The sequence below is a fragment of the Humulus lupulus genome, chromosome 5 (genome assembly GCF_963169125.1).
Source record: "Humulus lupulus chromosome 5, drHumLupu1.1, whole genome shotgun sequence".
Taxonomy (NCBI): domain Eukaryota; kingdom Viridiplantae; phylum Streptophyta; class Magnoliopsida; order Rosales; family Cannabaceae; genus Humulus; species Humulus lupulus.
The window spans coordinates 31,558,372-31,584,355 of NC_084797.1; the positions used below are offsets into that span (position 1 = coordinate 31,558,372).

The 25,984-nt window shown below is 40.1% G+C and overlaps 3 protein-coding genes across 3 annotated transcripts; all 3 read left to right on the forward strand.

Moving 5' to 3' along the window:
- The first annotated feature begins 1,442 nt into the window (after positions 1-1,442).
- On the forward strand, positions 1,443-23,131 carry LOC133779014 (uncharacterized). Its single transcript, XM_062219020.1, has 2 exons — positions 1,443-1,683; positions 22,218-23,131. Exons 1-2 carry the CDS (start codon positions 1,443-1,445, stop codon positions 23,129-23,131), a joined length of 1,155 nt encoding a protein of 384 aa, XP_062075004.1.
- Positions 23,132-23,308: 177 nt separating this feature from the next.
- LOC133779015 (uncharacterized) lies at positions 23,309-23,680 on the forward strand. The gene has a single exon (XM_062219021.1). It carries the CDS (start codon positions 23,309-23,311, stop codon positions 23,678-23,680), a length of 372 nt encoding a protein of 123 aa, XP_062075005.1.
- Positions 23,681-23,685: 5 nt separating this feature from the next.
- Positions 23,686-24,901, forward strand: LOC133779016 (uncharacterized). The gene is made up of 2 exons (XM_062219022.1): positions 23,686-24,054; positions 24,179-24,901. The coding sequence occupies exons 1-2, from the start codon at positions 23,686-23,688 to the stop codon at positions 24,899-24,901; spliced, it is 1,092 nt and encodes a 363-aa protein (XP_062075006.1).
- The last annotated feature ends 1,083 nt before the right edge of the window (positions 24,902-25,984 follow it).

Genomic DNA, 25,984 nt, shown 5'->3' on the forward strand with positions numbered 1-25,984 from the left:
AAAACTCGAGCACAAAAAGAAGAAATTTTTTAGGTACTTACGAATTTGCCTGAACGAGTAGTGTTTGGAAGGAGCCAAGCCATCCGTCCAAAAGAAAGCCTTCTTGAAGTCTGAGGGATGGTAGGGTAGATCCTCAAAGATTTTCTTCTCTTTGGGATAGCTTGAGAGGTAGTAGAAGTCGTCCCCTCCCCGAGCTCAGGAGGGATTGCTTTTCAAACAAAAGAGATACAGGATCTCCATTGGTGAAGGTCCTTCCCACTTTAGCTCATGGTAAAGCGACCTCAGGGCGGACAAAACCCTATACGAATTAGTGTTGAGCTGGAAAGGGGTGAGCCTAACAAAGTCCAAGAAATTCTTGAAAAAGGACTTTAAGGGTAGTAAAGCCCCTGCCCTCATATGTTCCTGGCTCCAGGCCGCATACTTCAGCTTGTTGTCAGGGTTCCCATCTCCCAGGGCACGGCAACTTCGCTCGTGGGATGACGGAGCTCGACACCTCAGCAAGCCTGATAATACAATGTTGTGAAGGGCCAAGATGTCGTAGATCTTCCCTAATGAAGAGATCGAGCTCCAGTAGTGCTTGACCTCAAAGAACTCTCTCTTCGAGGTGGGAATAGAGGTTGGTTGTGAGGTAGAAAAGGGGTTTGATGGTTCTCCCATTATTGAAAATTGAAGGTCCCCTAGCTTGAAGGCGATTGTCACTGTAAGAGTGGGATCGATGGGAATTGGCCTAGGCTCAGAGTCTGGATCCGAGTAGACGGCAACCCTAAGTCTCTTCCTTTTTCCCTCGTCGACCTCGTCAATTTGGCACTGAAAGTGATCTCGGGTGTCTTCTTGCTCGCGCCTTAGTTGGTGCTCCCGAATCAGACGCTAGTTCCGGGTGAAAGGTGATTCCGGGCTTGGAGTCTTCGGCGAATAAGGAATTGCGAGCTTTGACCCCCACCGCTTTTTCAAGTTCTGCGGCATCTAGCAAGAGAAAAAAGGGTGAGGGCCAGACGAACAAGCAGTTAAGAATGAAAATTAGAATGACCTAAGCTCGAATAATCAAGGCTACAAGGGAAACTCGGTCCAAAAGACGAGGCCAGTCTCAGAGCGTATATTCCACGAAAAGAAAGGAAGGTGGATTTATTTTTGAAGATCTTGATATTTCAGGGAAAAAAGTTGGTGGTTACTCAAAAAGTGATATTTTTGGGAAACGTGCAATATATAAAACCCTAATTTTTTACCCAATATCTTGGTGTGCAAGATATGTCATCCAAAATTCAAAAAACTCAGTAAAGGAACCATTTTTGGGCCTTCTACGCATGATCTGGGTTTGGAACCCGTGATATCAAAACTTAAGACTAATATTTACTAAAACACTCTAATGTGCAAAACTAGTGAAGGGATCAACAGTACAACAATACAGACATGCATGCATGAAAAATATACGGGCATACGAAGTTATGAACAGAGACTTACACAATGTGGTCAGCGAAAACAGGGAGATTGATGACCGAATAAGCGGTTGCAAAAACGATCTCACAGAGTTGAAGAGGCCAACGTTGCTCTGTTTTCTGAGCTTGGAGAACATGCAAGAACTGGGAAAAAATTTCTTGTTTCTTCTTCTTTTCTCTTTGCAAAAGCTTGAACATGAAAGTAAAACGGGGAAGACGAGTGAAGAAGTATTTGTAGACCCATGGGAATGTAAAAAGACAAATTAATCTGGGCCATTGGCCAGATTCCGTATCAGATCCGACGATCAGTGACCTGTGAAATGATAGTACCATAAAGAGTGGCAGGCGGATGACGTGGGCAGGTTTCCAAGGTACTCAAGTACTTTGATTGATCAATACCCGATTGACGCATGTCCACACTAGAGTGTTTTTTATGGTACAGGTTCCAAGAGGAGCAGTTCAAAAGTTTCCTTCTCATAGGATTCGAACTGATACTTTTGAGGGGGCAAAGTGTTACACCCAGATTTCGAGACCAGAGGTTATGCCTTGAAGACTGGGCTCGTCAAGTGTGAGCTCGAAACGTATGAAAACATTGTATGGCCCAGCTATAAAATATTTGAAGTAAAATAACGACCTTGAAGATGTGTAACCTCGGGATGCTTTCTGAGTTCGAAATGGCACGACGTTGGGATACATCCGTTATCGATCGTGTTCGAATTAAACAGTCCAAGCTTGGGAAGTGCAAGCTCGAGTATGATAGCTTCGACAGTGTCAATCTACTCCGAGCATGTCCTGAAGTAAGGTGGCAAGCTCGTAGCAGTACCATAAGTCTTGACAGCCACAAGGCCGATTGCTGATCTCGAAGATCCGATGAGTCGCCTGGGATAGCCCGTTACATATGAACACATTTATTGTTGTATAATCCCAATATTTAAGGGATATTATTTAGTCTGTTATCTGTTCCCGATTCTTATGGGACGTTTCCATGTATATAGGAGATATTACATTTAATGTCATTATTTAAATTAATATACATAATATCTTCCAGAAATATGTGGGAATGAACTCTGTAACCTCCCCTATAAATAGAGGAGGAATGACCACTTGTAAGGGAATGATTTCTTTTGACCTGAAAGAAAGCTCTGGGTAAGTCATCTCTGAATAATTTCCAGAAATCTCTAAGTCTTAATAACATAGACTCGTGGACTAGGCAGAGTTAACTGCTGAACCACATAAAAACCCTCTTGTCTTTCTTCATCATTCAATCGCTTCATAGTCTACGTTTTTTAATTGCTCTACGATTTAAGTTGACGAAAAACGGCGTCAACACTATTTAAGTTTTCATATCTGATTTTTTTCTTCTAAATTTGGATGTTCCCACTAGGGTAACTGGTACCCATTCACATTTTCATCAGATTTTTTTCTTCAGGTTTGAATGTTCCCATCAGGGTAACTGGTTACCCATTCATGTTTCCATATCTATTTTTTCTTTCTGAATTTGGATGCTTCTATAAGGGCTACTAGTTACCCATTCAAGTTTTCATATTTTTTTTCCATATTTGGATGTTGCCACTAGGATAACTGGTTACCCATTCACGTTTTCATATTTTTATTATTTTTCTTTCCAAATTTGGATGTTCCAATAAGGGCTACAGTAAAAAGAAAATGCTGAAAAATTGATTTGAATTTTCAGAAAAAACCAAAAAAAATTACAATAATAAAATATAATAAATAAAAAATAGTAAAATAATTATGTAATGTTAAAATATATGTGTGAAAAAAAATGGAATGAGAAAAGAATAAGTACAAAAAATGAAGAAAAATGAAGGAAAAAAACAGAGGAAAGAAAACTAAAAAATATGAAGAAAAAAAACAAAACAAAAGAAATGATGAAGGAAAAAAAAGAAAAAAAAACAAATGAATGAATAAAAAGAAAAAGAAGAAAAATAATAGAAAAATAGAAATAAAAAAAATATATGAATGAAAAATTGGTAGAAAAATATGAAAAAGAAAAAAAGAAAAAATGGAAGAAGAGAAAAAAGAAAAAAGAAAAAAAAAACTCATATGTGTGAAAAAAGAAAAATAAATTGAAGGAGAAAAGAATAAATACAAAAATAAATAAAATATGTAAGGAAAAAATGAAAGAAAATTGAAAAAATATGAACAAAAAAAAAAACAAAACAATACAAATGAAAAAAAAAATAGATAAATGAATAAGAAGAAGAAGAATGGAAAAATAGAAAGAAAAAAAATGTTGAAAGAAAAAATTGGTAGAAAAAGGAAAAAATATAAGAAAAAATAAGTACGGAAAAAGATTAAAAAATGAAGGAAAAAAAATTAAAAAATTAAAATTACTTATAAAATTAAAAAAAACATAACTATAATAAAAAAATTTTGCATAACTATATATTTTTTTAAAATTTATGAAAAATAAAATCTCATAAATATGAACTTCCAAATTAAAAAAATTATAAAAAAATAATAAAAAAATTAAATGCACATATTTTTGTAAAACAACCTTAAAAATCTTATAAATATGAAAAATTCGTTAACTTAATTACTTTCTAGGTTGCAAAGCATTGAAGTGAAGGGAACTTCGGGGCCACATTCCCCTACACAAAATTTTGTTGTTATTATTATTATTATTATTATTATTATTATTATTATTATTATTATTATTATCTATAAATTTATGAGGTATTATATTTATAATGTAAAATTTTATTAAAATATCTATTTTTTTAAATAAAATTTATTCAAACATTTTCCTATTTTTCTTCTTTATATATATATTAAAAATATTTTACATAAATAATATATATTTTTATTCTAAAAAATAAAAAAGAAAAATAAAAAATATATAGATATTATTTTTGTGGAAGATATAAGAATTTGAACGAGGAGATAAAAAGAGAAATCAACATGAAAAATAAAAAGAAAATAAGAAAAATAATTGAATTTAGTTTAATTATTATTGTTTATAAATGAGATGTCTACATATATTTCTCAATAAATAGAAAAATATATTTATCTATAATTACACTCCATATATTTTCTATACTAGGTCTTCAAATGTATTTTTTTTAAATAAAATAAAATTATGCAATTCAATTATTAAAATCTAGAAATTAAAATTCTTAAATTACGAAAACATATTTTTATTAATAAAAATTGAAGGTCTAGTAAAATCTTAAATATAAATTTATAAAGAATATATTAAATTTATTTGTATATTATATCATTTTTAATGAGAAACTGTATTAATGTCTTTTATATAATTTTTAGAGATTAAATGGATACTCAATTTAAATGAAATCTTTACATTTAGTACACCCTCATTTCTAATAAAATTAAAACTATAATTTTTTTATTCATTTGAATTGAGTATTTTTAATCTCTAAAAATTATGTAACAACAAAATTATAAGAGTTTCTCACTAGAAAACTCATCTATTGTAAAGTAGTAGATTTATTTTATTTTTGAAATAATTTTTCATAAATATCTTTGAGAATGTATTAAATTTTTATTTTTATTTAATTACCTATTTGTATTAAAATTATTCAATTTTTTATTTAAAAATTTTAATTTCTAATTTTTAATAAATGGTGTGCATGATTTTATTAATTTTAAAATAAATTTTCATAAATTGATCTTTGAAATTGTATTAAATATTTATTTTTTATTTACTTATCTATTTATATTAACAATTATTTAATTTTTTATTTAAAAACTTTAATTTCTAATTTTTAATAAATGATGTGCATAATATATTTTTTTTAGTTTTTGTAAAATAGGTACATGTTGCACCTTGAAATTCGACTAAATATAAAGTGTTCCGGGTACACAATTTCAGCTCACGTATGCTATGAAGCATCCAAAACAACAAAGTATTATTTCATCAACACAGTGAAATTGAATGTCAAACTTTGGGAAGCTGCGAAGTGTGTGCAACCTGTTCAACTATTATGGTCATATGTAACTTAGCTTGGGATAATTTCCGCAAGAAAGATGCTAGAGCTCTGTAGGTAATTTGGAAGTCGATCTCAAGATTTAGCTTGAGACCACCGAGCTATATAAATGCGTCCCTTAGATACCATCTTATCAAAATCCCATGAATTACGAGATTCTTTCCTATTTGGCTAGTTTGGTCGAATCATAAAGATTATAGAGAATATTATGCATTAAATATATATACTTCAATCAATCTTTGATTTATTATGAAATATTTTGTAATATTCTTGTTGACGCGGTTTTTTGCCAACAGGTAATTAAGAAAATAAGAGAAAGAGATTAGTGCTTAATAATGAACCGAAATAGATGAATGATCTTTTTATGGACTGATGACATAACTACGTTTTTAGGTGGTTCAAAGGTTAAAATCGTTGTACTCCACAAGCCAATATTATTGATATATTTCTGGTATTCTTTACAGGATACTTTTTTACATAATAGGATCCAACCCCTTGCAACTCTCAGGGTCTCCATATTTATAGGAGAGGGCACCTGGAAGTTGGTAAGGGGGGTCATCCCGTGACCTTCTTACCCATCATGTCACTTCTGTGACATTCATGATTAATTCATAAACCCTGACAAATGAAGTGTGGTCTAATCAACAGGTAAGGGGGATAATGGGCCGCACGGCCCAACCCAGTCGTGGTTGTCTGAATACGCACGTTCATGCTGCGTATCCGAGAATTCAGGGATATATCAGACACGTGATGTCTGATATATGCACGTTTACATTGCGTGGTTGACTTTATAAAAGGTCATAGCTTCCAACTCCAGTTCGTACCCCAAGCTGGATGCCTTCTCGACCTGCAGCCTTCATAGTCCTAACTCGGCCCTTGAGTAATCTTGACGAACCTTTTGATTACCTCGAGCTAAAGAGGTAGGACCTGATGACGAAAGCTCCAGTCATGGGGTATCCACCTGGCTGATATAATTAGGCCATATCTCAGCTCGCTAATAGCCCGCTGGAAAATCAGGGCGTACATCTGCCCCCCAAGCCCCTGCTCGTGGTACATGACGTCGTGTAGGGCCACAGTAGGGGCTTTTAGGCTTCTCCATGGACTCTCCATATTCCACCTTTTACGCAGGCGCCGAATACGTGGAACATCGTGGTTGGTGACGGTACGTCTTCCGAGAACCGCATTAAATGGCCTAGCCTATACTCAGCCGTCGTTTCGCCTTCCGAGTGGAGAGCCTCGGATCCCACATCAGGGCAATCCAACGGCCCTCCTCACGTGGCCTTTCACGTATATAAAAGGGGTGGCCACCTTATGCATGGGCCACCTGTTTATTTGAAAATTTTCCAAATCTCCCATCTTCTTCTCTCTTCTCACCCTCAAGAAACCCTCTTTTTCTTCCAGTTACCATTCCCAGCGTTCCAGAAGTTCAGGTGCAAGGGCTCCCTTGAGGCTTTGGAATCAGCTACTCCGACGAGGCCCCAACCCAAACGACCCCTTCGTCCCCTTCTCAACCAGAATACTCCGTAAGTCTCCTGACTGTGCATGTTTTGAATTTCTTTTTCACTGTAGCCTAGGTAAATAATTCCTGTAGTTGCATGCAAGGTTTTGTTGGTTTTTTGTGGGTATGAAGCGAGAAAGCTTTTAGGTTAGGGTATCGCTTGTAGAAGAAAACCATTTAGGAGCATGGTTTATAGGGTGCATTTTCTGGGGAAATCTTCTGGGTAGGATTTTTGGTAAATATCCAGTACTTTGGGTGCAAAATCGGGTAGCTTAGGGGACATGCTTCACAGGCAGTTTTGCACCTTTTGCCTACTGAAACTTTCCCCCAAGGCAAATTTCTATTCTGACCCTCCTGACACACGAATTCCGAGTAATCGGGGATCTGTTGGGAGCACAGGCGCGTGTTCACAGAACCGCGTGGTCTCACTCTCCACGGGCTGAGATTACCTCAGCCCGTGCAAAGGAAACACCTCTTTATATTCTTCCTTATGGTTAGGTCGCTTTTCTGAAATTTCTCCTTTTGTTCGCTAGGCGACTAGATGGGACCCAAGAAGAACGCTCCTAAGAGGATCGCAGGCAGCTCGTCCTCCCAACAATCCAAAGGATAGGAGGTGATGACAGACTCCCCAATCCCCGTCTTTGGGTCGGCCGTGGAGCAGGAGCTCGAGGTGGTGCCCGATGCTTTCTTCGAGGCTGAGAGGATCGTCTCGAAGATCACTGACCAGGGGAAAGTGAATAGAATATTCCTTTCCCACAACATCGAGCTGGGTAAGGGCGCCCTAATCGCCCGACCTCCCGCAGAAGGTGAGCGGAGTTGTGCGCCGCTCAACAAGGAGTTCGCGGCCTGGAGTGACGAGCACTTCAAGGTTGGGGCCTTCCTCCCGTTGGACCAATACTTCGCCGACTTCCTCAACTACGTGAGGTTGGCTCCTTTCCAGCTCCCCCCCAACTCCTACCGTTTGTTGGCGGGATTGAGATATCTGTTCTTGAAACAGGAGTGGGAGGTCCCCACTCTGGCAGATATCCTATATTTTTTCTGCCTCAAGGCCAGCCCGGAGCAGCGGGGGCGAGGCGACGGGTTCTATTACTTGACCCGATTTCCAAATACGGCTGCGGTCATTGAGCTGCCCAGCCACCCCAACGACTTCAAAGACCAGTTCTTTATGTCCAAAGGGCTTCGCAACTGCGAACTGCACTACTTCAACCGTCCTCGTAAGTACCTCTTACTCTTAGCTCGTAAGTTAAGTATCGATTAGCTCTCTTTTATTAGCTTCTGACTTGGAACAATTCTGCAGCCATTTTTGCAAGGACAAATAAGTCTGTGATCCTCGAGAGTCAGTACGAGACACTAGCGGGCTTGCCCCCCAGTGAAAAGGACTATCGCCAGCTCGTGACAGACGAGACGATGCTGGCATGCAAGTTGATCTCTCCAGGCTAGACTTTGGCCCTTAGGAGGCCCCGGGGGCTTCCCCCAGCTCGTGAGATGAGGCCCATCCCTGAGGAGGAGGCCGTGGGGGAAGGAGAGGATGAGGATGAGGTGCCCCTCGTAAGGAGAAGGAGGAAGCGGGCGCTGGAGGTCGCCCAAAGAACGGACGAGGAGAGGATCCGGTTCGGAGCAGCCGCAGGTCCCTCTGGACAAGGTAATCCTTACATGTTCAGGGGCTTAGATAGGGCCACTATCGATCCTCGGCTAGCTAGGTTTAATCCCAACCAGCCCGTCCAACGCCATCGAAACAACCCCAACCTCGACGTAACCCTACTCCAGTGTGTCGACCGACTCGTGCTGGATTAAGAGAGCAGCTGTCCTAGGGGTACTGTAGTCATAGACAACACTTTAGCCTTTAGGTCGGCCTTATTTGAGGAGTATGGGACCAATCTTTGGTCATGGCCCTAGCTCCAGGAGGGTATCGTAGCTCCGAGTCTTAGGCAGTACGTAGAAAAGTCTAGTCCCGAGCCAGTTTCGGACCCAAAACCCGTACCAGCCTGCGAAGTCATTGTCTTAGATTCCCCCGCAGAAGCTCCGGGGCCGATGGTCGTGACCATAGATTCCTCTTCTAGCTTGGTGGGTAGGATCCCTTTCAATATATATACTTGAGTTCCGCTTTTTCCCCATTATTTTTTTTCTTGCATGAATGCTTACTTGTATATTAATGTTGTCTTTGTTTTGCCAGAGGAAATGTCTTAGCCCGGGAATAAAGACCTGCGAGCTATGTTCGTCGGAGGGAACTCCTCTGCTGGGGCCTCTGGGCCCAGAATGAAGAAGCTCCGGGTGGCTAAGAAGGCCGCTGGGACCCCAACCAAGTCCCCTACATAGGGGAGAGACCAGACCCCAACTGCCCAGGCCAAGGTACCTCCACCTCCTACCGCAGTGGAGAAGATGCCCCTGCCCCCTCCACGAGCTCTGGCCTTTGTTCGGGATACGGGGGCGGAGCCCGGGATTTCGGCAATCGCAGCCCCCGAGGTGCGTATTCCGGTGGACCCCTAGGCCCTGGAGAAAATTCCCGACATCTTTCAGGGGACGGTGTACGAGACGGCGACCTACACCGTCGACCACTACTATGGCGCCACTGAAAGGGACCTGCGGGCGATCGAAACAAGGAGCCCTGAGAGCGTGATGGAGTCTTCATTGGGAATGGCTCTAACGGTAAGCCAGTTTTACACTTTGTACCCTTTGGTTTCCATGCATCGTACGTTCCTTATTTTTTCTTTTCTAAGGCAGTTGCCTCTTTGCTTTGTAGGGTGCCTTGGCTCTTCACCAGAGCATATCCAGGTCCTAGGCTCACCTCGAGGACATGAGGGGCGAGCATCAAGCTATTTTGGCCGCCAAGAAAACTACTTTGGCCGCCCTGAAGACTGCTCAAAAGTAGGAACAGGAGGCCAGGGATGCCTTGGCGGTCGCGCAGGCCGAGATGGAAGCGTCCCGCCCCAAGCTGGAAGAGGCCGAGGCTAACAAGGCCGCCCTAGCCGCTGCAACAGCCGAACTCGAGGAGGCCAGGACTGCCCGAGCCACGCTGGATACTGCAAAAGCCAAGGCCGAGGAGGCTAAGGCTGCCCTTGAAAAAGAGAAGGCGGCCTCCAGCTCCGCCATGGAGGACATGCTATACCATTGCTGGGTCTTCAACCCTAATGGCGATTTTTCCTTCCTAGGAGCGGAAGTCCGGGAGCCCTTCCTGGAGGGGTTCAAAGCTCGTCTTCAGCGAGAGGCGCCCTCTGAGACCGGGGAGACCTCCACAGCAGCCGAGCAAGAGGGCGAGACGGCGATCTCAATAGAGCAACCCGGTGGAGCCTAGGCCTTTGTTTTTCGCGCCCACATTATTATTATCATCATTTTTTTGTAACTTTTGTATGAGGTTTTTTCACCTCGAGACAATTGGTTTTATCAATTTTACTTTTAATTGGTTTATTTCCTTTTGCCTCTACGCATTTTGGTCATTGCTTTGAAAAACTTAGTTCGTGTTAATTCTTGACTAATATTTTGTGCTTTTTAGGAAAAACATCGATTAATCAATTTGAATTAACTTCTAAGTTCTATGACCTGGTTATGTCTAGGACGCTAGTTTGAAAACTTAGTTCGCGTTAATTTTTATCAATATCTCGTGCTTTTTGAGAAAGGCAACGATCAATCAATTTGAATTAACTTCTAAGTTTTTAGGACCTGGTTATATCCAGGACGTTAATTTAAAAACTTAGTTCGCGTTAATTCTTGACTAATATCTTGTGCTTTTTAAGAAAAACACTGATTAATCAATTTGAATTAACTTCTAAGTTTTATGACCTGGTCATGTCCAGGACGTTAATTTAAAAAACTTAGTTCGCATTAATTCTTAACTAATATCTTGTGTTTTTTAAGAAAAACACCGATTAATCAATTTGAATTAACTTCTAAGTTTTTAGCCGACCTGGTTATATCCAGGATAGGACTTAGTTCGCGTTAATCTTTTATCAATATCTCGTGTTTTTTAAGAAAAACAACGATCAATCAATTTGAATTAACTTCTAAGTCTTTAAGGCGACCTGGTTATATCCAGGTACCATATGCCCCCCAAGTAACTAGGAAAGGGTCTTTCGTGGTTACTTGAGATTACACCCACAAATATACACAATAATAAACAAAGATTTAATTCTCATTGCTTAACAAAAAGTGGCCTTTAAGCCTTACAAGGGTGCTACTGATAATATTTCTTCAAATGAATGGTGTTCCAAGTTCGTGGGACTGCCCCTCCATTGAGCCGAGCTAATTTGTAAGTTCCTTCCTTAATGACCTCGGTGATTTGATATGGCCCTTCCCAGTTCGTTCCCAACACTCCATCTTTGGGATCCTTACCAGCCAAGAAGACTCTCCTGAGGACCAGGTCGCCAATGCTAAAGGCGCGTTTTTTGACCTTTGAGTTGAAATAACGAGTGATTTTTTTCTGGTAATGCGCGAGCTGAAGCTGCGAATCTTCTTGTCTTTCATCAATCAGGTCGAGGGAGGCGCCAAGTAGTTCGTGGTTGCGATCCTGGTCATATGCCTGGACTCGATGCGACAATACCTTAATCTCGACAGGGAAGACTGCCTCACTCCCAAAAGTCAGAGAGAAAGGAGTATGACCCGTAGGAGTCCGATGCGAGGTCCGGTATGCCCACAGAACCTGGGGGAGCTGTTCTGGGCAGACCCCCTTGGCTTCGTCTAGTCTTTTCTTAAGGCTCGCCTTTAGCATCTTATTGACAGCTTCGACCTGGCCGTTCGCCTGAGGATAGGCCACGGAGGAGAAACTTTTCACGATTCCGTACCTTTCACAAAATTCGGTGAAGAGGTCGCTGTCGAACTGAGTCCCATTGTCGGATACGATCTTCTTCGGTAGCCCGAACCGGCAGATAATGCTCTTGACCACGAAGTCGAGAACTTTCTTGGAAGTTATTGTTGCTAAAGGTTCAGCCTCAGCCCACTTCGTGAAGTAGTCGATAGCCACCACAGCGTAGCGGACCCCGCCCTTCCCAGTAGGGAGGGCGCCAACCAAGTCGATTCCCCATACCGCAAATGGCCATGGGGATGAGATCATCCTCAGCTCGACTGAGGGAGCATGGGCAATTGTGGCGAATCGCTGGCACTTGTCACATTTCTTGACGTATGAGATCGAGTCCTTCGACAGAGTGGGCCAGTAATACCCTTGCCTTAAGACTTATAGGGCCAGGCTTTGCCCCCCAGTGTGATCCCCACAAAAACCTTCGTGCACTTCCTGTAGGATGGCCTTTGCTTCGCCTGGCAGAACACATCGTAGGTGGGGTAGGGAATGCCCACGTCGGTATAGCACCCCATCTACCATCGTATACCTTGGAGCCTGGTACAGTACCTGCCGTGCGTCATTACGTCCTTCGGGTAACTTTCCTTTGGTGAGGTACTCGAGGATGGGAGTCATCCAGGTCGATCTGGTGTCAATCATCTCGACCTCCACCCCGACCTCTTCTATACTTAGTTTTTCCAAGAATTCCACTGGTACTAACCCCAGCGTCTCCGTCTCCCCGGAGGTAGTGAGCTTGGCGAGGGCGTCTACGTTGGCGTTCTGTTCCCGAGGTATCTGCTCGATTGAGCCCCGCCCAAACGCGGACAGTTCGACTTTTACCTTAGCCAGGTAAGCAGCCATCTTGGCTCCTCGTGCTTGATATTCACCTAGCACCTGGTTTACCACGAGCTGGGAGTCGCTGAAGCACTGGACGGAGCTCGCCTTCAACTCATGGGCTACTCTTAGTCCGGCCAGCAAAGCTTCATATTCGGCCTCGTTGTTGGAGGCCTTGAATCCGAATCTCAGCGCCGAGTGGAATCTATGTCCCTCTGGGGATATCAAAATGATCCCAACCCCTGATTCATTCTCATTGGATGAGCCGTCCACGAAGATCTTCCAAGACATCTGGGCCGGGGTGGCCTGGGGTGAGTCTTCCACAGGTTCCTCCCTGAATCCTGTGCACTCTGCCACGAAATCAGCCAGGGCCTGACTTTTTATAGCAATTCGTGGGGTGTACAAAATCTCTAACTGACTGAGTTCGATAGCACACTTTAACAGACGTCCCGATGCTTCAGGATTTTGCAAAACCTGCCTTAAAGGTTGATCGGTCATGACGTGTATTGAGTGGGATTGGAAATACAGCCTGAGCTTTCGGGAGGCCGTGTTAAGACAAAATGCCAATTTCTCCATCAACGGATATCGAGATTCAGCCCCGAGAAGTCTCTTGCTGATGTAATAGATCGGTTTCTGAACCCAGTCTTCTTCTCGGACCAATACGACACTAGCTGCATCCTCTGTGACAGCTAGGTAGAGAAAAATGGGCTCTCCTGCCTTTGGTTTGGACAATACGGGCGGCTCGGCCAGATGTGCCTTCAGGTCGAGGAAAGTACTTTCGCACTCCTCTGTCCATTCAAATTTCTTGTTTCCCCGGAGTAGGTTGTAGAATGGCAGGCACTTGTCGGTGGATTTCGAAATAAACCGATTTAGGGCTGCCACCCTTCCTTCAGGCCTTGGACGTCTTTACGCGTTCTGGGTGAGGGAAGCTCGAGCAATGACCTGATCTTATCGGGGTTCGCCTCGATTCCCCTAGTGTTGACAATGAAACCCAAGAATTTTCTAGATGCGACCTCGAAAGTGCACTTCTGAGGGTTAAGCCTCATTTCGTATTCTCTTAGTATCTTGAAGCATTCTTCCAGGTCGGAAACATGGTTATCGGCAGTCTTCGACTTGACCAGCATGTCATCAACATACACTTCCATATTCTTCCCGATCTGGTTGGCGAACATTCTATTCACTAATCTCTGGTATGTAGCACTGGCGTTCTTCAGCCCGAATGGCATGACCTTGTAACAATAGACGTTAGTCGGGGTCATGAAGCTGGTGTGCTCCTGGTCCGCTGAATTCATGGCAATCTGATTATAGCCCGAGTACGCGTCCATAAAGGACATGAGCTCGTGCCCCGTCGTGGCATCTACCAACTGATCAATTATTGGCAAGGGAAAACAATATTTGGGGCAGGCTTTATTCAGGTCGGAGAAGTCGATGCAGGTCTGCCATTTCCCGTTGGGCTTCGAGACCAGTACGGGGTTGGCGACCAAAACCGAAAACTTGGCTTCACGGATAAAGCCGCATTTCTTGAGTCGGGCTACTTCTTCTTCTAAGGCCTCAGCCCGAGTTGTTCCCGGGCGCCTCTACTTCTGGGATTTTGCAGGAATGCTCTTATCCAAATGAAGGGTGTGCATGATGACATTTGGACTGATTCCCACCATGTCCTCATGTGACCATGCAAACACATCCAGGTTATCCTGCAGAAACTTGATCAGCTCCACTTTCCTCTTGCTACAGAGGTTTTTCCCGAGCTTGACCATCCGTGAAGGATTTTGTGGATCGATGTTTACTTCCTCGAGCTCTTCAATAGCTTGGAGCTCGGACTTGTCCTCTCCTATTCGGGGGTCGATATCCTCACTTAGGATGATATTTTCCTCCTTGGCGCTCTGAGATTTTTCAATCTCAGGATTAGTTAAAGGTTCCTGAGATTCCTCTCCTCCACCTTGGATGGCCATCGTTAGCAGCCCAGGTTTCGATTTTCCCTTCATGGAAATGTTGTAGCATTCCCTGGCAGCCAGCTGATCGCCACAGACCGTGGATATCCCCGTGGAAGAAGGGAATTTCAGCGCGAGATGGCGAACGGAGGTGATGGCTTCAAAAGCTATAAGTGTGGGTCGGCCCAAAATAGCGCTGTATGCAGTGGGGCAGTCGAAGACCACGAACTCGAGGAGTTTTGAGACTGTCCGAGGTCCTTCTCCTAAGGTGATCACCAGCTCGATTGTCCCTATAGCCGTTGATCCTTCTCTAGAAAAACCATACAGCATCATGGAGGTCGCCTTCAGCTCGGCGACAGTCAAACCCATCTTCTCTAATGTGGACCGGAATAGAAGATTTACTGAGCTCCCATTATCGATCAGCACTCTCCTAACCCTCCGATTAGCGAGCTGCACTGCTACGACCAGAGGGTCGTTATGAGGGAACTGAACATGGCCAGTATCTTCTTCCGTAAAAATGATTGGTTGCCTCTCCAATCACTGTTGCTTTGGCAGATGCTGCTCCGGGATGAACTCTACTCCATTATGCGCCTTGAGTTCATTTATGTACCTCTTTTGGGCACCCCTGCTCGCACCGGCCAAATGCGGACCTCCCGAGATTGTGGATATCTCTCCTTCTATCACTAAAGGAGGGACGTCTTAATCGACCCGAGACCCGGGCTGACTGACCGGGACTTCCGGAGCAGGCCGGCTTGTTGGAACCCTGTTCCGCGCGTACTGAGCCAAGGGGCCAGCTCTGATAAGAGTTTCGATCTCATCTTTCAAATGCCTACAATCATCAGTATTGTGGCCAACGTCATTGTGGAAACGGCAAAACTTGGAGGTGTCTCTCTTCCCCTTCTGGTGCTTTAACGGCTCCGGCTTCTTCCAGGGGAGGCAAGCAGAGTTCGCTAGGAAGATGTTCTCCCTAGAGTGGGTGAGCTCTGTATAAGTTGCGTAGATTGGCTTAAATTTTTCTACGGGCTTATTCCTCTTTGGGCCGTGCTGGTTGCCCTCGTCGTTCCCCTTTATTTTGCCTCCACCGAACTGGTTATTCTGTGTAACGTTCTGGGTCATTGTCACGACCTCCGTTCCCACTCCAGTGGGCTGATCAGGGACCTGGCTGGTTCCTGTAGCTGAAGCTTGAGCTTCCTCCAAGTTGATCCATCCTTGGGCCCTATTCAGGAATTCGTTTACTGAGCTGACTCCCTTCCTTTGTATTTCATTCCAGAGTCCCCCTCAGACGAGGATTCCAGTTCTCAAAGCCATGAGCTTGGAGCTGTCATCTACGTCTCTGGCCCGAGCAGCGACGTTCGCGAACCTGCTCAGGTAAGCCTTCAAAGGCTCGTCGGGTTGTTGCCTCACGTTAGCCAGGGAGTCAGCCTTGACGCGGGCATCCTGGGAGGCTCGAAATGCCCTTTTGAAGTCAACAGAGAAAGTTTTCCAGGAGTTGATTGATTGTTTCTTGCTTTGTTTGAACCACTGTCTAGCTGGTCCATTCAGTGTGGAGGGAAATATCAGACATCTCAGCTCAGGACCAATGTTGTGGGCCATCATCAGGGTGTTGAACATCCCCAGATGATCCGACGGATCTCCGTCTCCGTTGAATTTGGACAGGTGCGGCATACGAAAACTGGGTGGGTATGCCGTTGCTGCTATGCTGGGGGCGAAGAGCTCAAGCTCGTCCCCCGAATCATATTCATCTTTCTCTTTCTCCGACAGGAGCTTCCTCATTAGCTCCTCCATCTGAGCCAGGCGCTCAAGGGTTTTGTCCTGATTTCCTTGGTTACTCCGGGGCTGTTCAACAGCTCCGGATCCATTGTATACGTTTGGTGGGTTATTGCCCCTCCTATCTTGAGATAGGTTATTTGGGACATTCCCGCCGTTACGTACCTCGGACAGGTCTCCCCCTGAGCGAGCATACCGGGTCCCCCCTATGAGAGTTAAGGCGATCTCGTAGGTCGCCCCTTGGGGTGGCTTGAGGACTTTGCGCCGAGCTTAAGCATTGACGCAGGTCTCCGCCAGAAAGGTCACTCCGGCGACTGTCAATCCAGTAGCTCCCGTTATAGAAGCTCGGAGTTCGCCTCTGGGGGTGAGGATCCGGGCTCCCTCTGAGCGCCCTGCTACGACGGGAAGGTCATGCGGATGGCGGGTTTCTCCTGCTGCTTCCATAAGTTGGAATATCTTGGATAGACCGAGGAGGAGATGGATATCTTATTGGTGACGGAGGATGCCTAACCGGGGATGCAATCCTAGTTCCGTCAGGGCGGATCAAGTTAGGTGGGGGCCTTTCGGCCCTGCCAACCTATGGGCCCCGCGCCTGGCGATCTGGACGAGGCGCAGGATGACTGGCGGGGACGGGCTGGTGCTGTGAGCCCTCCCCGGATCTCCTTCTAGAATTCCCTCGAGCCCTCCTGGGCGCGCTCGAGGCTGGTAGTGAGATGGGAGTTGAAGTTCGGACCGAGCGGCTATACTGTTGTTTGGCTCTGGGTATTTCTTCGCAGTTTGCCTCCTTACAGTGCGATAAGGGAATAGAGTTAGACGTCAGAGGTCTGTCCGAGCGGCTAGGCCTGGATCGATTACCCCGGCGGGACTTACGAGTCTCACCTTGCCTCTTTCCGACGTTATCGTCGTTTGTAAGAGGGGGTAACCGGGCCAACACCTCCTTAATCTGCTGACTAGCTTTCGCCAGTTGACTCCTCAGCTGAGCATTTTCCATCTCTACCGCCGTGTAAAAATCCGGGTTCGGATTTGGTGGCCGGGGTGCCGAACTTCCAGTGTCATCCTGGCCCATCGACTGCTTGCCCGGCCGCTGCTGGACTTCAGGATTTTTCTCACCGGAGATGGCGGCATGATGAGCCTCCTGCCCATCATGTTGTTCCGCCTCGTTACCGTGTCTTGATCGAGTGGTCACCATAGTTGGATGTTTGCGATAGCACCAATCTAACTAGCTCTCAATGAAAGCACCAAATTGTTGACGTGGTTCTTCGCCAACAGGTAATTAAGAAAATAAGAGAAAGAGATTAGTACTTAATAATGAACCAAAATATATGAATGATCTTTTTATGGACTGATGACACAACTACGTTTTTAGGTGGTTCAAAGATTAAAATCCTTCTACTCCACCAGCCAATATTATTGCTGTATTTCTGGTATTCTTTATAGGATACTTTTTTACATAATAGGATCCAACTCCTTGCAACTCCCAGGGTCTCCATATTTATAGGAGAGGGCACCTAGAAGTTGGTAAGGGGGGTCATCCCGTGACCTTCTTACCCATCATGTCACTTCTGTGACATTCATGATTAATTCCTAAACCCTGACAAATGAAGTGTGGTCTAATCAACAGGTAAGGGGGATAATGGGCCGCACAGCCCAACCCAGTCGTGGGTGTCTGAATACGCACGTTCATGCTGCGTGTCCGAGAATTCAGGGATATATCAGATACGTGATGTTTGATATATGCACGTTTACATTGCGTGGTTGACTTTATAAAAGGTCATAGCTTCCAACTCCAGTTCGTACCCCGAGCTGGATGCCTTCTCGACCTGCGGCCTTCATTGTCCTGACTCGGCCCTTGAATAATCTTGACGAACTTTTTGATTACCTCGAGCTAAAGAGGTAGGACTTGACGACGGAAGCTCCAGTCATGGGGTATCCACGTGGCTGATATAATTAGGCCATATCTCAGCTCGCTAATAGCCCGCTGGAAAATCAGGGCGTACAATTCTGTATTGGGTAATTTCTTTATATAATACTTGGAAACCCTACATGTCAATCTTCTTATAAATAGAGACGGATTGATTCACATACAAATAGATCAGGGATTACCTCTTGTAGCTTATCAAGTGTCCTTGAGTCATTTTGTATAAATCAACGATCTTCTTATCCAGTGTTCTGAGATCTCACACTCTAATCTTCCAAACCAATCCTCAAACACACAAGGACGTGTGTGGGCACGTAGGATTCAAAAGGTTTATTTAGGGCATTTTTCACTTTTATACAACAAAAGTAACGAATTTACTATAATAATATCTCATATATTATTTACAAAATTATACACAATATATACCATTTTATTAAACATAATTATATAAACACAATCCACCAATTAAGCCACTTTCCTAATTTGTTTTATTTATATAACTTCACATATTTAATATTATATGAATTCAATTAATAAATTATATAATATTCAAATTATTATCTCAATTAAATAAGATACCACAATTAACTTGCGGCAATTCATGAAATATTGGAATAACCATCTTCAGAAAAAAATTACTATAAATTGTCTAAATAAAATTGTTTAATCTAATAAATTAATATAGTGAAAAAATAAACATAAAAATATTTAATATAAAAGTACTCATTGAACAATAAATTAACAAAACGTTTATATAACTATAATATGCTATTCTAATGTATTATTTTATTTTTATTTTATTGATAAAGATTTAAAAAAAAATTACTATGTATAATTATAATCTACCCGTCAAACTAAAATATTTTTGTTTATTTTACTATACCATGATAAAAATAAATGAAAACGGTGTTTAACAATAGCGTTATTGTCCAACATATACGATACTGATTATTTTATTAAAACATAATACATAAATATGACAACTGTGTACATTTACCACATCTATCAATTTAAAGCAAAAAATAACAATTAAAAAATAAATAAATCTATTTAAAGTACAATATATTCATTCAACATTGACAACATAAACAATGTTTTCCAAAAAATAAACATAAACTTAGCTGTATATTTATAGCAAGAAATATTCATAAAAATAAATATAAACATAATTTGTATTCATAAAAAGGAAAAAAAATTAACATTCAAAACAATCTAAAAAATTAAAAATGACATCATGAGCATAGACATAAAAATAAACAAAATTTCTACTAATAATAACCAATATATTAAATTTAAAATAAAAATATGCTATTTAGTTTATAAAAATAAACAAACAGCCACGTTAAAGAGTATCATCGGCGAGTCTATGGAAAGAGTATCATCGGCGCTCCTCGTTGAGACCATCGATTTGGAAGATAAAGAATAGAAATGGGTTTGAGTGTATGAGTTTTCGGTTGGGAATGGAGAGAAGAAGAGGTTTGGGGTTTTGATTTTGAATTTGAATTTGGGAAAATGTGCATTGTTTGGGGAAATGTATATAACTTTGTGGCAGAGGTTCATAAATTTTTTGAAATAAACTAAAAAAAGAAAAGATTTTAAAATTGTAAGTTTTAAATACATGCCCTAATATCACGCTTCTCAATTAATTAGGTAATATTTGTATAAGAAATAATAAAGACAATTTTAGTAAAAAAAATGAAAAATTGGTTAAGATTTGTATATAAAAATGAAAATATATTAATTGGTATTAATATAGTAATTAAAAATAATATTGTAATGAATTGTGTAAAAACCCCATTTATTTATGTGACTCCCTAGATGTACTCAACACATGAGATTTAGAAAGTTTTGACAAAGAGAATGTTTATAATAGTTTTCAACTTTACAGAAAACTATCTCTTTAGAGAGAGAGAGAGTCTATATTTTTATTTTTCAAAATAATAATCAAGTCTTATCTTGAAAGTTACATACTATCAGACTTATAAAGATATTTAATCTAATTAAATAATATTTATTTAATTAAAATATAATTCAAATTAAAACAGATTATATATTTTCATTTAATTATTTATTTAAATCATATTTAAAAAAAATAATTGAATAACTAATTAAACAAAATTATTTAAAATTCAAAATTCAAATCACAGGGAGTAAATCTCTGATGCTAGGCGTCACACACTGTAAAATACAGTGTGTGTCGCAGAAGCCTGTATCAGGTTTCCCTTTTGTTTGTTTAATCAATCTTTAAGACAATATATTTATCTCAACATAAATATCTGTTAATTCAAAATTAAATTTATCTTAAAATATTAGCTTTAAATTAAATAAATAAATATCATATTATGAATAAGATATTTATTGTTCTCTCTCTTTATATTAATTCAAACAAGATTAATATTACTTTTAACCTATAGTTTTTCAAAATAAAAAATATATAGTTATGTTATCCCAAAAATCAGAAGTGAATGACATGGCAGGAATTAATTGCACGTGGCTGACACCTGACAAAACCTGTGTTCGACTATCGACCAGGAAGACATTCGGCGTTATGCGATCGATCTCTTCATACGACCAGTCTGGTCGTATGCGCATAACACGCGGAGGAAATCTTAGACAGTTATGATGGAATCCGAAATTCTCTCCCATGATTTCCTGAGTATCCGATTATTTAGGAAATAATATATGTAACAAATCAATGTAAATCTTCCTTGAGCTTATAAATAGAGGAAGAGGGCTCAGGGAAGCGGGGCGCGATCTTTTTTCTCATTTTCTGACCTCTAAATCGCTGGAGTTTAGAGTTATCATATCAATCACATTGTATTGTTCTTCAGAGGTTAGTGAAACTCATTGAACCATAGTTCTTTGATCACTCCTTTGACTCTCACATCAATAACAATCTAAGTGGACGAAGGTTATTACCAGATTCTGGGGCCGAACCACTATAAAATATCGTGTTCTTATTATTTTCGCCATTACGTTCTTTCCAACGCATTCATCCACGTCAAGCGCATTTTGACTCCGTGTCAGTTGCCCAAAATTAGGGTCAACAAGTTAAATAACTAATTAATTCAAAATTAATCAATTACTCATAATTATCACATAATTATTTCTTTGCCCTGGAAAATTAATTCCTTTGCAATTTAGTCATTTCTCTTTACAAATCTTTCTTTTGACATCCTTACCCTTGACAGTATAGGACAGAGGTGATTTGGGACTATGGACTTATAATACGAAGCTCCAATAAACAAGATTATTAATTAAACTCTTTAATCTAATAATCTTATTTATTAATTCTATGATTACTCCACTATAAATATGGATTTGCACTCTAAGTATTTATAGAATTATATTTACACAATTTTCTCTAGTAGTCCATTAATATAATTAATATATGTAGTTATGTCCTCCATTATTGATTCGTTAATTAGAGCTAGTCAAAATTACCATTTTACCATTCTAATTACCTCTTGATCCTTAAGTATCATTAATTCACTAGCAAATAATTAATCTATAATCTAATTATAGATTTGAGTTCAATAACTTTTCAGTTCCAGAATCAACCCTTAAGGGAACCAATATTCGATCTGTTAGGAAAGCATGGATTCCATTATTGTAATTAATGTTTCCAGTCATCCATGATATTGAATCTCCAAAACAAAAGTTATTAGCCTCATTATTCTAAGAGATCTTAACGAGTAAATCAAAAGATCCAATAAACATAAATAAGAGTTCATGAATACTCTGGATTTAGACTGATCTACAATTGATCATCTATTATTATGATAAGAATTAAATCTTTACGTCAAACAACAAGTTTATAAAGATAATTAATTCTCATCGGTCCTGTCATATATAATCTCTATTATATACATCACATTTACTAAGATGTATATCCACATCAATAATATGAATCTAGATTACTTGCATCTCGTATGCTTAGCAAACCGTACTAGTAACCATTCATTAAAGATTCATTACTTTAATATGTTACTAACAATTTTATTCATTATATATGATCTTAATTCTATCATACTAGTACAAGATCATATTCTCATAAATGAATATGGAATTTTTTTTATATTAATATATAATTAATTGTGTTGAAGATTGTGATCTTGAAGATATTAAGTTCAATGGTAGCTTCTTCACTTGGAACAACAAACAGGAAGGCAAAGATAGGATATATGCAAAATTAGACAGATTTTTAGCTAATAGGCAGTGGAGGGATAAATATAGTACAACTGAGGTAACTTTTCTCCCTGAAGGTGAGTTTGATCATTCTCCTGGTCTTCTCTCAATATATCCTCATATGCAGAATATCAAAAAGCCATTCAGGTATTTTAACTTTTGGAAATATCTGGTTGGTTTTACTGATATCGTGAAGGAGTCTTGGTTGGTCAAAATAGAAGGTCCGCCTATGTACTGTTTAGTTTCTCATCTAAAGCATCTCAAAATGGGGTTAAAAGAATTGAATAGACATGGCAGAGGAAATGTAGAGATTCAAGATCATGATAGCTATAATAATTTAATTCAGATTCAACAGAAATTGCAAAGTTATCCTGGCAATATTCAGCTTATTGAGGAAGAAAATAAGGCTCGGCAGGTGTATAGAGAGGCTCACAGGAATTACATGAGTTATCTTAGTCAAAAAGCTAAGATTGCTTGGCTAAAAAGTGGAGGTGAGAATACTAAATTGTTTCATGCTAGTCTAAAGAAGAGAAGACAGCACAATACAATCTACTCTATTCAAGACCAGGATGGTAGATGGATTGATACTCGGGAGGGGGTTATAACTGCTTTTCTAGATTTTTATAAATCTCTGTTGGGAACCTCTAATCCTCATAGAACTAGAGTTCACAAGAGATTGGTGCAGGAAGGGACTTTGATATCTCAGTCTCAGACTAATTGGTTGGTGCGTGATTATACTTTAGAAGAGGTGAAAGAGGCTCTGCATTCTATTCCGGATGATAAAGCTCCAGGGCCAGATGGTTTTAGTAGTGGTTTTTTCAAGGATACTTAGGATGTGACAGGGGCTGAGCTGACTAAAGCTATTCTGTCTTTTTTGAATTCCGATCGCCTGCTGAAGCAGATTAATGTCTCCACTGTGACTTTGGTTCCAAAATTGGTCTGTCCGAAATCAGTGAGTGATTATAGACCAATTTCTTGCTGCAATGTGGTCTATAAAATTGCCTCTAAAATGATTTGTAAGAGGTTACGAGAAGTGCTCCCTGATATCATATCCGAAAATCAAAGTGGGTTTATTAAAGGAAGGCATATTGCTCATAATATTATGATTTGTCAAGACATGGTTAGGGGCTATGACAGGAAGAGTGCTAAGTCATCTTGTTTGTTCAAGATTGATCTTCAAAAAGCGTATGATACTCTTGATTGGGACTTTCTAAAAGAAATGCTTGAAGCCTTAAAGTTTCCACAAAAATTTATCAATCTTGTCATGGAATGTGTTACTACCACTCGGTTTTCATTCTCCATTAATGGTGCTCATCATGGTTTTCTTCAAGCAAAAGAGGTTTACGTCAAGGCGATCCAATCTCTCCTCTTGTTTTTGTGATTGGTATGGAGTATTTGACTAGAATCTTACGCAAGGTGGCTAAGGAGGCTGAGTTTAAATTTCATCCTAGATGCCAAAGTTTAAAGCGCGCTCATCTTTGTTTTGCAGATGATCTCCTTTTATTTTGTAAAGGAGATTACATTTCTGCTCATTTGTTGTTGAGAGGATTTAAATTGTTTTCTAATTCCTCTGGTCTCAAAGCGAATATCAGTAAATTCGCGGTCTATGGGGCAGGTATGAATTCGAACACTATAGATAGACTTGTGGACTTATCTGGATTTCAGAAATGTAGTATGCCTTTTCAGTATCTTGGCATGAAGATTTGTGCTAAAAGGATCTCTAAAGCTGACTGTGTGAGTTTGGTGGATAAGATGGTTAGTAGGATTAGAATATGGAGCAGTAGGAATCTTTCTTATGCTGGTAGAATAGTGTTAATAAATTCAGTTCTCCTCTCTATAAACTCCTACTGGTCTCAATTGGTGATTTTACCTCGTTCAGTTTTGCAAAGAATTATACAAGTTTGTAGAGCTTATTTGTGGAAAGGGGGTTGATTGGAGTTGTAGTCCGGGCCATGTGTCTTGGTCTGTTACTTGCCGTTCTAAATCAGAAGGAGGTTTGGGGTTTAGAGATATTGCCTTATGGAACTTTTGTGCCATGAGTAAACATGTTTGGGATATTTCCTCTAAGAAGGACAACTTATGGGTTAAGTGGGTGAACATAATTTACATCAAGCAAGGAGATTGGTGGAATCATGTAGCGCCGGTAGATGCTATCTGGTATTGGAAACAGATAGTGCAAGTGAAAGATAAACTCAAAACTGTGTTCTCTCACCAAGAGTTTCACAGTTTTAGTTTTACTATAGCGTCTCTAGTGTCTAAATTGAATATAGTTGCTGGCAGATGGCAGTTTGCTATGATTTGGGACAGGTTTTCTTATCCCAAGCATAGAGTTATTATTTGGCTAGCTCTCCTTGACAGATTACTGACTCTTGATAGAATTCAGAGATATAAACCTCTTCAGAGTATTGCTTGTATGCTGTGTGGGAATGCTGTAGAGTGCCACTCGCACCCGTTTTTCTCTTGTTGTGTTAGTTCTAAAATTCTAGTTGAGGTTCTGCAGTGGTGTAATATATCTTATCATGGGCATGATCTCAAGAACCTGCTGAAGTGGATTGGGAAAAAAAAAATTCGCAAGGCAGAAGGAAGATTTTTATCAGCATAATTTCGACTATGGTTTACTATATTTGGCACAGTAGAATTCTATTTTTTGGAACCAGATTTGTATTCCTATTGATGTTATTGTTAGGAATATTATTCGTAGTGTGTGTGAGAGGCTTTATAATATAAATTTCAGTAAGTTCAATAGGGTAGATCAGATTTGGGTGGAGTCTCTTCTGAGAGTTTGTAATTAATTGTTGGTGTTTTGTTCTTTGTTTTTGTAATTGTTTGTGGTGCAATACAATCTTTTTTATTTACCAAAAAATATATATATAATTAATTCAAACCATAATTATAACATTCAAATATAATAAAATTGCACTTTTATTTAAAACCAATAAAATTTCTTTACATGCTTTTAGGGCATTATTCCTAACAGATACTAACTAAAACTACTCAGAATAAAATTTAAAATCTAGATCTAAAACTTAAAATGATATCTCCAATTTTAGAATTCGGTATAAAAATATATGGCAATTTGTTGCAAAATTGGAGTTAAAATCCAGTATTTTCGTGGTCCTCAAGAAACTAATTTTTCCACATAATATGGAAAAAATATATGATTCAACATAATATGGAAAGCTACGAAAAAGATATTCAGTTAATGAACATGATCCTCCGAAATCTTAGAATTTATATTATTTATATTTTTATGTTTGTAGAACTCTTAAAAAAATTATTATGTTGGTAGAACTCTTAACAATTTATTATTATATAATTCTAGAATTATTAGAGCAAATTTAATGATGTATATTGTATGACTTTCTCCATAATAGTTTTTATAATATTTTTAATTGGCTAATTTTTTTAATTTATTATAAAGTATTTTTCACGTTCAAAAAATCTTTCTAATTAATTAAAAAAATTGTTCGTCTTTTCCAACACATTGAAAGCACCAGGGAAAAAGGTTTTAGCCGGTGCATTTGGCTGAGTGCCGCCGGCAAAAGTATGATCTATCCGCACTTTTTTACGTCTGCAAAAGTGGGTGAGCAGCTGGAAAAAAATTAGGAGACCTCCAAGTTGATGCCCCAAATTGACAGTGCTTGAACTTTTTATGGCGCAATAAAGTGTTGGCGAAGGCATTTTT